The sequence below is a fragment of the Xenopus tropicalis genome, chromosome 6 (genome assembly GCF_000004195.4).
Source record: "Xenopus tropicalis strain Nigerian chromosome 6, UCB_Xtro_10.0, whole genome shotgun sequence".
Taxonomy (NCBI): domain Eukaryota; kingdom Metazoa; phylum Chordata; class Amphibia; order Anura; family Pipidae; genus Xenopus; species Xenopus tropicalis.
In genome coordinates this window covers 42,181,335-42,196,980 of record NC_030682.2, presented here as the reverse complement: position 1 = coordinate 42,196,980, position 15,646 = coordinate 42,181,335, and the positions used below count along the sequence as shown (strand labels likewise).

Below are 15,646 nucleotides of genomic sequence, written 5' to 3'. Positions count from 1 at the left end.
TCGTTAAATGTTTTCATTCCATTGTGCTTCAAGCATTTTGGGAGTACATGATATACCGATACAAGTGGCTGTTGTACAGGAGTATTCAGATTAAAGGTAATAAAATAAAGGAATGTATTATTGTCTAGTTATTGCAATTAAAAAGACGAAGAGACTGGAAATATATTTGTGAGTGTAGATAAATGATAGATAATAGATTTAGATAGATAGATAGATAGATAGATAGATAGATAGATAGATAGATGGATAGATGATAGATAGATAGATAGATGATAAATAGATAGATGGATAGATAGATAGATAGATGGATAGATAGATAGATAGATAGATAGATAGATAGATAGATTATATTGCAGACTGTTAGCCCAAGCTTGATTCATAAAATGGATAAGATAGTGTATGAATAATATTATATGTATTTATTATTTCGATGTTGTAATAATCAATGCTAAATAAGGCAGCCAATTATATAGGAAAAATGTAAAATGTAATGGCTGCTGCTGTTATAGGCCGTTGCCACTTTCCCTAGGTACAAGTCGTTGCCCCATGATGCCCAGAGCAGGGTGCAGGGGTGCAGGGTGCAGGGTGCAGGGGTGCAGGGTGCAGGGTGCAGATCCAGGCGCTGCAGCGCACACACACAGCTCTCTCCCACCTGTACGGTGCAATCAGATTGGACGGGGCGGTCAGATGGTGGCAGATCACGTGGCCCAGGCAGGCAGCTCAGTGCAAAGGAAAAGATGGGGTTTTGTGTAAATGTGGGGGTTTAGTGCTGCCATATATCACTGCCGCCTCGTAAAACCGACACCGGAGCCTACCGGACTACAAATCACAGCTTCATAAATATGACTTCTTCCTATTATGTGAGCGCCTTATTCAGCAAATACACTGCGGGGGCTTCTCTCTTCCCCAACCCCGAGTCCACTCCTTGTTCCCTGGCTAGCAACTCCCAGAGAGGCGGCTATGGCACCGGTACCGGCCCATTCCCTTCCTCCGTGCCCAGCTTGTACAATAGCCCCCTGTACCAGAACCCCTTCCCCGCCTACAGCCTGGCCTCAGACTCCTACAACCTGCACTGCTCCAGCTTTGATCAGAACATTCCGCTGCTCTGCAATGAGCTCCCCAAGGCCGAGGAAGCGGCTCTGCACCAACAGGCGGACTCCCATTTCCGCATCTACCCCTGGATGAGATCCTCAGGTATGGGGGGAATGGGGGGAATGGGGGGTATGGGGGGAATGGGGGGTATGGGGGGAATGGGGGGGCATTCATGTCTGTATTCTGTAACACATGCTCACAGCATCATGGGCAGCCCTCCAGCCAGGGAAAATTCCAGCTCAACAGACAGCCCACTCCTTACTCTTTAACAGCTGGAGGGCCGCAGGCTGAGCGTCATTGAATTATTATTCACCTACAATAACAATGGAGTAATTGTGTGCAAAAAGCAAAAGCTTGTTTCCAGGCAATCATCAGAAATTATTATCTGACCCTGGAACATTCTCTGTGAATATATACAATTTACTACTTGCTAAACAGTATGCAGATATATATATATATATATACAGAGAACGGATAGCTTGATATATACGTGTGTGAGTGTAAACATTTACATTATTTTTGTATTATTATTATAGACTCCTCCTGTTTGTACAATTGTTGCCTATACAAGTAGCCCTATAGAATTTATAGATTGACAGACATACATACAAGTGGGCGCATTGGGTAATAAATGGGGGCTTGTTAAATGTAAACAATAGCGTAAAAATATAGGTATTAAATGTGCACAAAAAAACCTTGATGACACATATATACATACATACAAATATGTGGATATAGATAAATATATTTTGTATCTTAAGAAGATACTTGAAAATTAGGCAGCATTTACATCAACAAAGGGGTGAGCTTAATGGGCATTTCTTTTTCATACTCATCTTCTATTAAATGCTCTCGATAAAATTAAACACAAGGGAAGGGAATGCTTATGACCTAGAAAATGAATAATATTGTATATATGTGTATTTAGTTACAGGTAGGTTTAATAAAGTAGTTAACTGGTTGAAAGTATTTAATATAAGAATGACTATAGAGCAAAAAGTAGGAAGATCCAGACGATGATCAGGCCCAGTGTATTAGTAAGGCAGTTATAATAGGGTTTATGTGAAGTGGGGCAGAATGACTGCAACATTGGGTTTGTATAAAGGCCAATATCCCTCAAAGTCTAATACTGTCTCTATAACTTTAAGGTCCGGACAGAAAGAGGGGTCGCCAGACCTACACCCGTTACCAGACTCTGGAGCTGGAGAAAGAATTTCACTTTAATCGCTACCTAACCCGCAGGCGGAGAATAGAAATTGCACACGCCCTGTGTCTGACTGAAAGGCAGATCAAAATCTGGTTCCAGAACAGGAGAATGAAATGGAAGAAAGAACACAAGGAGGAAAGTGGCCAGACCCCCGACGCAGGGGAAGACTCCACTGCACCTACTACTACTGCAGAAGACAAAGATAAAGAATAAAGCGCAATTAACAAGGACAATTTGTACTAAGGGGTTTGCACGGGGCTGGGCAAGGGGACATTCAGCTAAATGTCATTATTTTCATAAATATAAAGTTGGAGACTGGATGAAGGCCCCGAGGAATCAGCGAAGGGTTCATTCAGTTCAACCAGGTGTAATTGTAGCCTATAAAGAAAAAAAAAAACAAAAATGAAGTTATTTTACTTTACATTCGTATTATATATAAATATATATTGTACATTTGATACTGAGTTTCAGTAGTAAAAAAACAGAAAAACGATGGTTTGTATAATGCAAATACACCTCTTTTCTTAACTACCTAACCCCACCGGCTAAATCCCAGGTACATGAGAAATAAAACGAAGCTACCTATGCGACAGAATCGTTTAGTTTTACTGTATGTGCGTATTCAAGACTCAAATAAAGGGCAAAACGCACCGAAACGACCACTACATGTATCTTACCTTACTGTATACTACCTAGTAAAGTCTAACAACTACCTGTTTGTGCTTTTTTGTGATGCTATGAATTTTAGATAGTATTTAAATGACGAAAATGTATTATATTGGTAAAAAAAAAAACAGACAAATGTGAATTCTGAATTGTGCGTGTGTATTTTTTATTCTAGAGATTAAGAAAAGCCGCAGCTAGCATATCAGTTCGGACTGATGCTGATATACTGAAGTGCAGAAAAATTAGTGTTACATTGTGTGTCAATAAACAGTATTTTCCTTCCATGATGTTTCTCTTTGCGTTGCCTAAGGCATGGCTATTTCAGCAGTTGTGTGACCACATCCTTTGTATTCCATGGTTTACATTTTGATAAACTGTTACTAAGTCAAATCTTAAAGTATTATTTTTTAAAGTCATTGTGCTGGAACACTTAACTAATATGATATTGTCACTTTTGGGAACATTTAAGCATGGGGAATATGGAAAAAGAAATATGTGTGTATGTTGTGTACATGTATAGGTGTAACATTTGCTGTTATATTTCGAAGAATGGTAAATGTGATTATTTGAAATCTTTTTTGCATTTGTTAAGATAAATGTACAATCAATTACATTCAGAGTTGTTTCCGTGCATAATATATTTTTTTGTTAAACATAATAAAGACATAAATGTTCGTTCACTTGTTTCGGATGTCCTTATTATTATTATTATCACATGCATAAGTAACAATAAAAATGGTTGTCGAAAAATGTGTATATGAACTCCATAACACAATTCATTTATCAATATAAAAAGGAGATATAAATATGAAAAATGAAAAATAAATATCTGAAAAAACCCAAAGGTAAATTAACTCCAGCATTTTAGGGTGAAATGCAGTTTTGTAAAACAAATTCTCATTTACCAATTTACACATCAGTTGTACCCTCCCCTCCCAAATTAGCCTGATCAGATTAAAGAGTAGGGATTTACATTACGAATCAGTAGGTACGAATACCCTGAGCACATAGGCATTTAGAGGGCTGGAAGTGTATTATTTGCCCGTTGCTTTGCAATATAGGGGCAATGGTCCCTGATTACTGTGTGATGCTATTGGCAGGGAATATGCAGACTGCACCCCACTAGTGCTCAGAGGAGGCAGGGGCTGCTGTGAGAGCTAAGATGGCGGCTAGGAAGGACCTGCCTCCTGTAAGTGATGAGGCAATGGCTATAAATCCGTTGTTGTTTATGAAAATTTACAACTTTGCAATACAAGTTTATGAGTTGCTGGGATATTCCATTGGCCGCTGCTGGTCATGTGAATGGGAACCGAGAACATGAAGTTTTTTATCATTCCCCCTGCGAGGATAGAGCTGCATTCTTGTGCTGCACTCACTGCGCGCCGGATCCTTCCCAGCCCATGGAGCTCCAGCATCAGCAGCGGTGGATATGGCGGTTCGGCAGCCCAAGCCCGGGTTCGGCAGCCCAGGTACAGCTGGGAGCCAGGGATCCTTTCCCCGGCCGGAAGGTGTGGCAATGTGGATTGAAAGCCTCGCAATGGCACCATTTCAGCTCAGAGCCTGGCTCATTTCCTGCTCTTCCTGGCACCAAACCGGGCTCTATACTTCTCTATGCAACCAGCCACACAGCTGTCAGTGGCACAATCCCTGGGAGCCAAGGTGAGAAATTCCTACCCCACATCCCCTGCTTCCCTGTCCCTTTACCCACTGCCCTTTGCCTTATTCCCTACCAACGGAATCCCCTGGGCAAGAGATGCCCATTTACCTGCTCCAGGTTGCGCTTAGATTTTACTGATGCTTGGTACAACTTGGTACCTTCCATCAGTGTGTCCCAATGGCAATCGGTAAATAACAATACATAATGTGTATGTGTGTGTATACCTATATATATATATATATACGCACGCATACAGTGAAATTTTTATTTGTAATTGTATATTTAGATTTTGCTTTTAATGGATGGAGAGGGAAATATTATTAATTGTACCATTATTTATCTGTGCCGATGGATGTCTAATATCTACAAAGTGAAATGGCTTTTGTACACACATATGCAATGCGTGCCCTATAACGGTACCAGTGGTAAGCAATTACAGTGTGTATTCTGATGTATTAATAAATGTATTTACTGTAACTGAATGAATTCACCTATGGAACAGTTACTTTCGCAGGATATGTAGAGCGTATAAACACACACACACACACACACACACATAAATATATGTATATGTGTATATGTGTATATTATTTAGTATATTATATAGCTATATATAGTTATATATCAGTGAACAAACGACGAGGTGTATGCTTAAATTAATATAGAGTTTCCTGTACAGCACCCACTTTCTATAACTGCTGTATTAATAACATAATTCATTCCATAATCCGTTTTAAATATTGTTTTTTAAAAATAAAAATACTTACATTTAAACCACAGGCATACCTACTTGCTAACCTATGAGTTCTGCCTTTTTGGGTTGATTCACCTACATGGTAACAATAAATGCGCATTGACATTGAATGACTTTGGCTACTCTTATAAAGCATGATACAGTTATCTTAATCAAAGTGCAGTTAAACATATATCTGGAATGAATAAATGTTACACTAGAATATTAATTGTTGTCTGGTAGTTGATGAACTGTGCATTAGCATTGTATTGCAGTGCCTTGTTTGACTGCCTAAGGATTGCAATTGTTATTTCTGTGGCTTTAGTGCTGCCACTGTGTGGTGATAAGTGGTACAACAGTCAGGCATTTAACTGCTATTGTACAAGCAGGCTGCTTCAGTTGGTTAAGAATAATTTAATATACTAGAATATGACTGCAAATAACATTATGAAAGAAATATTACATCCAATGGTTCTGAAGAAAGTAAAAAACATATTGCTATCGCGCCAGGGAATATAGACTACGTTATTAAGCTGTATATGAAATACTGATATAATAATGTCTTTTCTTCTGGAGCTGGCAAGCATATAGAGTTCTGTACGGGTTCTCAGCTTGCATTCCTTGTAAGATTCGTGGAGTATTTACAGCTCAGACTGATTAGCACCTGCCTGCTCTGCCTCTATATTTAAGTCCTCTGCTATGCAACTTGTTTTTGATGAGTCTAAAATATCATCCTGACTGCTGTCAGTGCAGGGTTTCTGGAAATGGGGATTCATTGCGGTGTATTAAGATTGCATATATAAATACAGGGTGTAGCAGTTGAAATGGTCATTGTTAAAAATATGCCTTTCTTGTGTCCAAAATGGCTGCTGCATCTAATGGTTTAAGCAGATTTCATTGTGGGAAGAGGGATGAAAAGCCAAATAGGAGGGGCAGGGCCACTTAACCACTGATGCCTGAAAATCCCTGTTAAATTTCACAGGCCCCCAGACGATTTTGCACCGGCAATAAATTCCTGGGAGATTTTTTTTTAGCCTGCTTTTGTGCAGTTTGCTTTAAATAAATACATGAAATCACAACGAGCAATTTCTCACACTTGCCTACTTCTGTGCAAGCCCAAGCAGTCAGATTTAACCCTTTGTGCTTAACGTGCGACATCGAGTTTTGGATTGCTAGCTCTAATGATGCAATCTTGTTGTCTGCAAGTTACAAGAAAAAAAATATGTGCTAAAATATGTTTAGATTTGGGGCTTCTTGGTAATCTGCTGAACACTCCAAATACACACACAACAGTTTAATACTTGTATTATACGAATATCCTTGCTCGCTTTTATTTTCCAAATGGCTTGTTAGTGCTGTATTTTTAGAAAGCCATTAAGGGCTTTACAGCACCCAAGGTTGAAATTCTTCTAGAGGGGAATTTTTATAGAGCTGGGGCAGAGGTGGCCTGGATTTCAGCGAAGGGGCCATAAAACACTAAACGCAGATAAGAAAAGGAGTCTTTTTATGTCAGGGCCTAAATTCAGATCCTCTGGCCAAGCCTTAACTGTTTGTAGTGCATGCTCTTTAATGTCCAAGATGTAAACAAGATAACTGTGAATTCTTCTTGACACCCTTGGAATCTGAAGTCTTGTTAGAACAAAGATTACATTTTGCCCCTCCAAATGGAAACAGCCATGTGAATTTACATTGAGAAATAAATTATTACAGTTTGGCAAGGCAATGGCTGTAGAACGCAACGCTCGCTAATTCCTCTTGTCTATGTCCTGCTCATGGGGCTTCTAAAATGTTCTGTTCATTTAACACTTCAACAGGGGAATCACTTTAATTTAACTTGTTTTCACTTCTAGCACTTGGGCAGATACACTAAGCGGTGGTAATTACCGCTAGTCTGTAGCAAATAGTTATTCAAAAGTGAAGAAAAAAAAAAATACCTCTTGGGAGGAAATAATGCGAAAAAGAAAGTCTTAACATCTTAAAAAATATTGTTCAAGTCACGAAGCTTAAATATTTCGTTATTAAGTGATATTACACCCAAAGTCTTATGCCAGGCATTTAACTAAAAACGACATATACATTGAGAAATGTTTTGTAAAAACAATGAATAGCAATGCCCCCTTTTTAATAAAATGTAGTTTTTAAGTTTTGATTGTGATACCCACAATGCACTGCTTTTACCTGCAATAAGGGCACCTGCAGTAAAATTATGATTTATTAGGACTAAAATTACTGATGACGTTGAACCCTGTTTCCTAGAGAGCAAGGGATGTTACCATAGTTAAGGACATTTACATTTAACCCTATAGATTAGCATATATTTCCTTTGAGTTAGTCTAAACCAATACCTTTGGGGGTCCAACAAATAACACTGGAACTCTTATACTGAGCAAATTATCTGCCTGTCTTTCTGTGTCTATCTATCTATCGTCATCTATCTATCTATCTATCTAGTAATCTCTGTCCCCACACACAAGTATATAATAGGAATATAAAAAAAAAATGTAGCTTCAGCAGAATGGGGAAACCAATACAAACTTGATTTTAATGCCTTCAATAATGTGTGTGTGTGTATATATATATATATATATATATATATATATATATATATATATATATATATAATGGTTTTACAGGAATGCTGAATTAATAGAATTAATAGATTATACTAATTAGTTTTATTTAAATTAGTTTAAGGCAACACACACAGATAGACAGACAGATAGATAGATAGATAGATAGATAGATAGATAGATAGACAGACAGACAGACAGACAGACAGATAGATAGATAGATAGATAGATAGATAGATATAGATAGATAGATAGATGATAGATAGATAGATAGATAGATAGATATAGATAGATATAGATAGATAGATGATAGATAGATAGATGATAGATAGATAGATAGATAGATAGATAGATAGATAGATAGATAGATAGACTTGCATGCAAATATAATACGCCCAGGTTGCTATTGCAATATTATACCGTTTAGATATTTTTGCCCTTTTCTTTTGCATCTGGTTGCATTATGCATTGTTTCAGACCCATTTAGATTGCTAGATCTGTGGGCAGGGACCTCCTTCCTCCAGTTTATGGCACTTAATCTTTGTAATCGTGTGTATTTTTACTTTTTGTACTGTTTGTTTTTTCTTGTCCTTTCTATGAATGCCTTGCGAAATATACTATGCTGAATAGAGAAGCAGCGCTATATAAATAAAAACAAACATGTATATATGAGGTCTGGCTTATTTATTCCCTTTCTAGGTCCCTGTGGCCGGTGTGGCAATGCATTCCATACACTAGCTGACTGTAATTAGTTTAATCATGCACTGCTAATAAATTGCCTGCGTCTCCAGTTGAGGATCACCCTAGGGGTGAACACTTTTGCACATTTTAAACGGACAATAACTTGAATTTGTGGCTAATAGAAATGTATTTTATTTTTTTTTGCAAAATCGCTCCTCTAGTTTGTAAACAAGATCCTTCCCAAGTGCCCTCCCTGCAATGGGAACAGTACATGATTGGTACATGGATGTGCTGGGAAGCTGCGTGCAATTTGGAAGTTTGCTGGCTCAGACCCCAGTCCCAGGGGAGCGCCACAATCGCATCTTCCTATTGGCTAGTGAGGGATCAGCTGCTCAGATTTGCCTCTGTCGCTTTTGGCTCTCGGCCATCCAGAAACAAACCAGTTGGATGAGTGCTAATAGTTATAGGCAGATGTACTAATACACAACAAATCACGGAACTGGAGAGTGAGAGCAAATGAGTTCGTACTTTGTGAATAGCACTTTCCCTGGGACTCTGCCCAATGGACAAGAGGCGTTTGTGGGGCAGATCCCCCTCTACTCATCTGGCTATGAAGCTTTAAGGCATTTTCCGGGCGCTTATGGGTCACCTCCTGTGCAGGACAAGCCCTACCCCTCACCCTGTTTCTACCAGCAGTCCAACACCCTTATTGCCTGCAATGGAAACTCTTATGAGTATGGGGCATCCTGCTTCTACTCGGGCAAGGAGAGCAGCGGCAGCCCGTCCTCATATGGGACTAAACACAGAGGGGACAGTGGGGAATATCTACATTTCTCCGCCGATCAGCAGCAATATAAATCTGCCAGTGCCCAAGGCAAGATGCTACATGAGGAACCCACCGACCGGAAGTACAGCAGCCCTGTCTATCCCTGGATGCAGAGGGTCAACTCTTGTACTGGTGAGTCCCTGCCTGTGCTACACTCCATACACATTGGTAACAATAATATAGGGAAATACCGAGACAAAGTGGAACAGGGACCCCAACACCTGATCCTTTATCAATCTGCTTCAAACACACTGACAGCCAATGGAAGTTCAGCACTAAAATGCTCTGCACTTGCATTGATTCTATAGTGTATCCGCTTTTAAAGAAAAGGGAAATAGTTATATTACATTTAATAAGAATCCCAATACAGTGGCGCTGCAAGAGTGGCACAAAACCACGTGGGTATTTTTTGCCACCAAAAAAAAAAAAAAAACTGGCAAAGATGTGTCATTTATTAGTTACTGGTTGCAATGGTACATGTAATACATGCAAAATATGCTTGCTGTATATTAGCATTGTATAGGAAATTAATTCATGGTACATACACGAAAAATACGCTGGCAAGTATAAATATATATATTTCTATATCGGTATAATATATATTGATTTTGCGAATTTGACACATACCCAGAGGCAAGTAGTTCATTTCTATTTATAAGGTGGGATGTAGGTGGATTTCTTAAAAAGGGATGTGTTAATATCTATAGTTACATAGAGAAATGTATTGCTAATTGCTGTGTATGTGTGATTTAAAGTGAAGGAGGCAGGATATTTTCTGTGTCGGTAGCTGACATGCCTATATTCCTTTATTCCAGGTCCAGTGTATGGTGCCCATGGCAGGAGAGGGAGGCAGACCTACACCAGGTTCCAGACTTTAGAACTAGAGAAAGAATTTCATTTTAACAGATACCTGACTAGGAGGAGAAGGATTGAAATTGCTAATGCCCTTTGCCTCACGGAAAGACAGATCAAAATATGGTTTCAAAACAGAAGGATGAAATGGAAGAAAGAAAGCAAACTCCTGCTCCCATCCCACCCCAGCGACGACCCCTCAGAAGGCAAACAGGAGGAGAAAAGCACCACCTAAAGACACGTGTCGGGCCTCCTTCTATTCAGTCTGGATCTCGGATGCCCTTTTATATATATGACAGATATAAATAAGAATTCATCATTGCGCTATTTATACACAGAAGCTGGGAAATTCCATATACTGACGCTCACTAGTTAATAAAAATATGTGCGTGTATATATATATATATATATTTATATATATACATACACACACTCACGCTACAGCTAAATAGTTTTGTGTTAGAGCAAAGGCTGTATTTTTCATTTTCGGTGAGCAGCCTGACTCTAATTTTGCCAGCTACACTCCCCTATGCAGGGGTCTGCGCCATATCTATTATATTTGACTTGCTGCTGCAATGCCCATAGTCGTATAGTGGCACTTAACATGGGGAAGACAAAAGAAAAAAAAAAACAACGGAAATCCTAATTTCCTTTCCATTGCCCGAAACAATGTGAATATCAGCTCTTTCTTTGTAAAATGCAACCGAACAGTCGCAGACAAAGGTTTCCAGTGCTGCGCTTGGTGATTTCTTAAATACCAGGATCTTCATTTTCACTGTACAAGAAACTAGAAATCTTATCCCTCCCTGCAAATTCGTTTCTCTCCTTTATATGGAATATTGCGGCGATGTACAGTTCTCCTGGGGAAGCGCAGAAAGGCAGTTTTGGGTGAGACTGCAACAACCTGGCTCCTAGCAATATTTACTCCATTCATTTTATTGTACAACTGTATGGGATTAATTGGGGGGGGGGGGGGGGTAACGGGACGGTGAAAGGTGCTGGCGCTTTTCAGGGACAAGGCAGAGAAAAAAGAATTACTACTAAGTATGATTATTACATATATATACATACATAAATGTATATTACAGCGATCGTTTAAAACATTGTTTTTCCGTGAATTAAAACAATGTTTCAAAAGACAATAGAGCCGAACTGCCACTGCTTGTTCCCCGTCATAAATGGCTCTGATCAGTGGCAGATAATATTGACCTGGGCGCTATTCACAGACGCAATGACTGACAAAGAGGCACAAAATAATGTAGTAATATCACAAATAAAAATGACCAAAAAAGTGAATTTTGAATGGGTTTGAAACAAAACCTCTTTGTGCATTTCCCCCGCTATTAATGCGCCGGATTGTGCCTGTGAGCCGGTACATTTGGTATTCACTAATGGAGCTGTGAGGGGAATGTAATAATTTTCCTGTAATGGGATGTAACCTTAATTCGACCCCGGCCCTGCAGTCCCTTCTTTGCTGGCCGGGGAGACTGTAATGACAGTTCGGCAGCCAGAAGGTGGCGCAAGAGGCTGCTCAAAAGCTTCCAGCTCTACACGGGGCCGCGCACAAACGCTCGCTCCCTTAGCAGCCTCCCTGCTCCCCCACTAGTACACCAGTTTACCTCTAGAGGTCATCAGGCAGGATTTACGACTGGACAACAAAAGCACGTGATTCCAAGTCGTACCCCATATTTGGGTGCCTACGTAGGAGGGAACCAAGTACATGTCCCAGTCATTTCCATAATTCATCATAAATTGTGCAAGGGTGCTATAGACGCGCAAAACGACCAAGAGCCACAAATCAAGCACACATATCAAAAAACAAATGAGCTCTTATTTTGTAAACTCATTTTGCGGTCGCTATCCAAATGGCCCGGACTACCAGTTACATAATTATGGAGATCACAGCTCGGTGAACGAGCAATACAGGGATACAACGAGCATGCATTCCAGCAGGTACGGATACGGCTACAATGGCATGGATCTCAGCGTTGGGCGCTCAGCTTCCAACCACTTTAGTGCCAATGACAGAGCAAGGAATTATCCATCCAATCCGAGCTCCTCTACAGAGCCAAGGTATAACCAACCTGCAGCGTCTGCTCACTCTCCTCCACCTGACCCTCTGCCCTGCACCGCTGTAGCCACATCGCCTGTCAGCGACAGTCACCAAGGGGGCAAAAACTCCATAACTAACTCCAACAACACCACGTCCAATTCAAGCAACAGCAGCACTGGCACCAGCACTCACATTAACAGAGATGGGCTGGGTGCATCTTCTGGTGCTGAGGATGATGCCCCAGCAAGCAGCGACCAGGCAAGTTCTCAGAACAGCCAAAGCCCAGCTCCGTCAGTGCAACCCCAAATCTACCCCTGGATGCGAAAACTGCACATAAGCCATGGTAAATACGCCTCCTATCTCTTATCTATATATATATTTTTTAAATGAAAAAAAAAATTAAACAGCAGAAGGAATAGGGTCCAACTTTTGATGCCTTAGCCTGTCTAGACTAGAATTACTGCTACAAAACATTTCAGGCATATTAGGAAATTGGCAGCTGCATTTTATTGGTGTCACATCTGATCTGAAAAGAACACTTTCATTTTAGCACCATCACAACTTCATGATGTATTTCAACTTTTAAATATAATTAAAAAAAACAACAGGATATTTGGTTTCAATGCCTTGGGCAATGAACACCTGTAAGGGCCGCCCAAAAATACAGAGGGAGAATAAATATGTTTTTCTCTCTAAATCTATATGAAAGTGGGAAGTAAAAGCTTAATATTTTGTAAAAATTGGGTCGGTCAGATGAGGATTGTTGGGAGAGATGCAGAAAGTAGAGGTTATCATAAAGTGTTGGATTTTCTCCCCTTGTGAGTGGGTACCATACTCAGGCACTGAGAGCCCAGTGAGAGCCCAGTGTAGGTCTGAGCACCGTTAGAAAGATGTTCCTTTGCTCTAACTCATGTTGTGTCCCTCTTGCAGACAACATAGGAGGGCCAGAAGGAAAGCGAGCCCGGACAGCCTACACCCGCTACCAAACTCTGGAGCTGGAAAAGGAATTTCATTTCAACAGATACCTGACCCGCAGGAGGAGGATTGAAATAGCCCATGCACTCTGTCTCTCTGAGAGGCAAATTAAAATCTGGTTCCAAAACAGGAGAATGAAGTGGAAAAAAGACAATAAACTAAAGAGTATGAGCATGGCAGCGGCTGGGGGTGCATTTCGTCCTTAAATTTCCCCTCCCTAAAGAATGTACTGATTCAGTATTAGCTAAACCTGTATATTGTCACCACCACTTTGTATAACTCTTCTCTGTGACTTCTGTGAAGATACCCTCCTCCCTAATATCTTGTCTACCCTTTATCCTAGCAATGAGCCTTTAAACTGGGTGAAATAGCTTCAACTGCTTCCTGTAAATGTTTTGTCCTTGGATGCCTATGTATTGACAATTTAATGTTTTAACTTATTTGAGTATGTAAAGCGCTTATGTGTTACTTGAAATAACTGTACAAAAATGAGATTACGACAGCAAACGTTTATTACAGATGTTTTGTGTCTGCAGACCCCTGTATATGTTCGTGTAGTGTGACCATGTCTGAATGCCTTCCAACTGTCTCCCACAATTTCATGAAACTACCTAGAGTTCCTGTGAAAAATAACTATGTTGTAGAAGTGACTTTGCGGTCCAATTTATCTTGTGATATTGTCTAAGTAGCTGTGACACAAATTGTGTCTGTCCTAGCTGTGCCTTTTGTAATGAGAAAAAAAAAACACAACAAGAAAAAAAGGAAAAAAAAAACGTTTGCACGAAACTTTACTGAAAATGGCTGGAATCGCAGCGTCTGGTTAATGTGTTTTGTTTTATAAATTCAATAATATAGTGGAGCTTGGCAGATTACGCAATTGTTCCAATTTTTTTGTAAAAAAAAAATTTTTTTTTCAAGAAAAATTATGACTGGAAACAACAACAAAAAAAATAAACTTTCTACTGAAGATCTTTGTTGTGCTTGTATTGAGAAGTGCATGGTTTTTAGGGATGTGAGTGTTTTGATTGATGGAAAAACGCTCTGCTATGTGAATCACTGGTTGTTGAGAATAACACTTCATCAGGACAATCTATAATCTATGTACAATGATCAATGAGTAAAAATATTAGCATAGCATAGGCCCTAGGCACATTAACAGGTCCTTTAAACTGTACACAGTGTTAAGCACTTTATTTACTCTCACTCCAACACTTCATGTAAAATGGCTCCTGGAAAATAAAGTTCTTTTCTTAAATAGAAAATGATATTTTTACGCTCCCAGTACTGCCCTGATTACATAACAGATCCCTAAGCACCTCAAGCCTTTCAAAATGGACTTACCTCTCATTAGCTTGGAGAGCTAACTCTTCTCAGGCTGTAATGGCAATGAAAGGGATCCCCCTTCTAACTGCTTACCCTCTTGCCTTCTTAAGTTATATAACAGTAAACTTTATAAGCTCTAGTTCCGGCTATGTGACATTTGCTTGCCAAATGAATAGGGTTTTGTCTATGAATTACATCGTAAAATCCTCCATAGCACAGACAGATAGGCTCACTGGCTATAAAAAGTCACGTGGGGCTATTAAAGTAAGTTTTATGGTTTTAGGGAGTAGACGACCAACATTATATAGTACATATCATATAATCTCACTGATGCTGGACATCATTTGGCTTTTAGCAGGACACGTAAGGCTTGCAGGCAGTTACCTATTTAATTAGCAGCCGCCTTGCCCAGAATCAAGATTCTTGCTGCTTACAAAGTTAAGGTAAGTGTAGTATCCATAATTATTTTTATATTGCTGAGAGGGAATACTAGCTAAATAGTAACGTTAAAAGATTGGCCCATGGATCCTACGAGCTAAATATTTTTTTTTCTTTTTTTCATACCTCTTAAATAGGGTAACTGCATTGCTGTCTGTTGGGTATAGAGTTACAGAAATTCCCAGCTACAGTTGTAGCCAAATGTTAATTACCTTGTTACTTTGGCGGGGCTCTAATTGTATTTATTTTATGACTTTTGATATCTAGTTAGCTATGGTTTATATGGTAGATATTAGTTACATGGTAGATAAGAAATGCTTAGTAAGCAGATGCTGGAAAGAAAATACCTTGGCCGGGTTCAAATGTATCTCAGAGTATCACTACTTACCTTCCTTGGTTCATTGCAAACACACGAACAGTCACAAGGTTTCAAAGTGAAAGTAGACTATTTCCACGCAGCTTAGTTGTTTGGGAAAAAACTCCAGAGTCCCCTTAAGATATATGCTAGGGTTTGTACATTTCTGGGCTGGGAAGGAATTTGGATAGGCCCCAGCTGTCTGTTTACTGCAACAT

General features: G+C 39.6%; 4 protein-coding genes and 1 long non-coding RNA gene across 7 annotated transcripts in view; 4 read left to right on the top strand and 1 right to left on the bottom strand.

Moving 5' to 3' along the window:
• hoxa3 (homeobox A3) overlaps positions 1-15,646 on the top strand; it is a 45,353-nt gene that overhangs the window by 324 nt on the left and 29,383 nt on the right. The window contains exon 1 of one of the 3 annotated variants that reach the window (XM_012964321.3): positions 4,539-4,624. The exons of 1 other annotated variant lie outside the window; for it this stretch is intronic. The gene's annotated coding sequence lies outside the window, so the exon portion shown is untranslated. Of the gene's footprint in view, positions 1-4,538; positions 4,625-14,957; positions 15,079-15,646 lie in introns of those variants that run through there. One more of the 3 variants, XM_012964323.3, reaches the window with a different exon arrangement.
• hoxa7 (homeobox A7) lies at positions 603-3,645 on the top strand. The gene is given in 2 exon segments (NM_001376927.1): positions 603-1,194; positions 2,241-3,645. Coding segments are annotated over 2 exon segments (624 nt in total). The 5' UTR covers positions 603-842; the 3' UTR covers positions 2,513-3,645.
• On the bottom strand, positions 1,822-15,537 carry LOC116411597. The gene is made up of 2 exons (XR_004223235.1): positions 15,462-15,537; positions 1,822-2,677 (listed from the first exon to the last, which is right to left on the bottom strand). It is a non-coding gene; the product is annotated as an uncharacterized LOC116411597 (long non-coding RNA).
• On the top strand, positions 8,844-11,255 carry hoxa6 (homeobox A6). Its single transcript, XM_002933395.5, has 2 exons — positions 8,844-9,564; positions 10,248-11,255. The coding sequence occupies exons 1-2, from the start codon at positions 9,123-9,125 to the stop codon at positions 10,517-10,519; spliced, it is 714 nt and encodes a 237-aa protein (XP_002933441.2). The 5' UTR covers positions 8,844-9,122; the 3' UTR covers positions 10,520-11,255.
• hoxa5 (homeobox A5) lies at positions 12,047-14,279 on the top strand. The gene is given in 2 exon segments (NM_001011405.1): positions 12,047-12,680; positions 13,268-14,279. Coding segments are annotated over 2 exon segments (825 nt in total). The 5' UTR covers positions 12,047-12,106; the 3' UTR covers positions 13,519-14,279.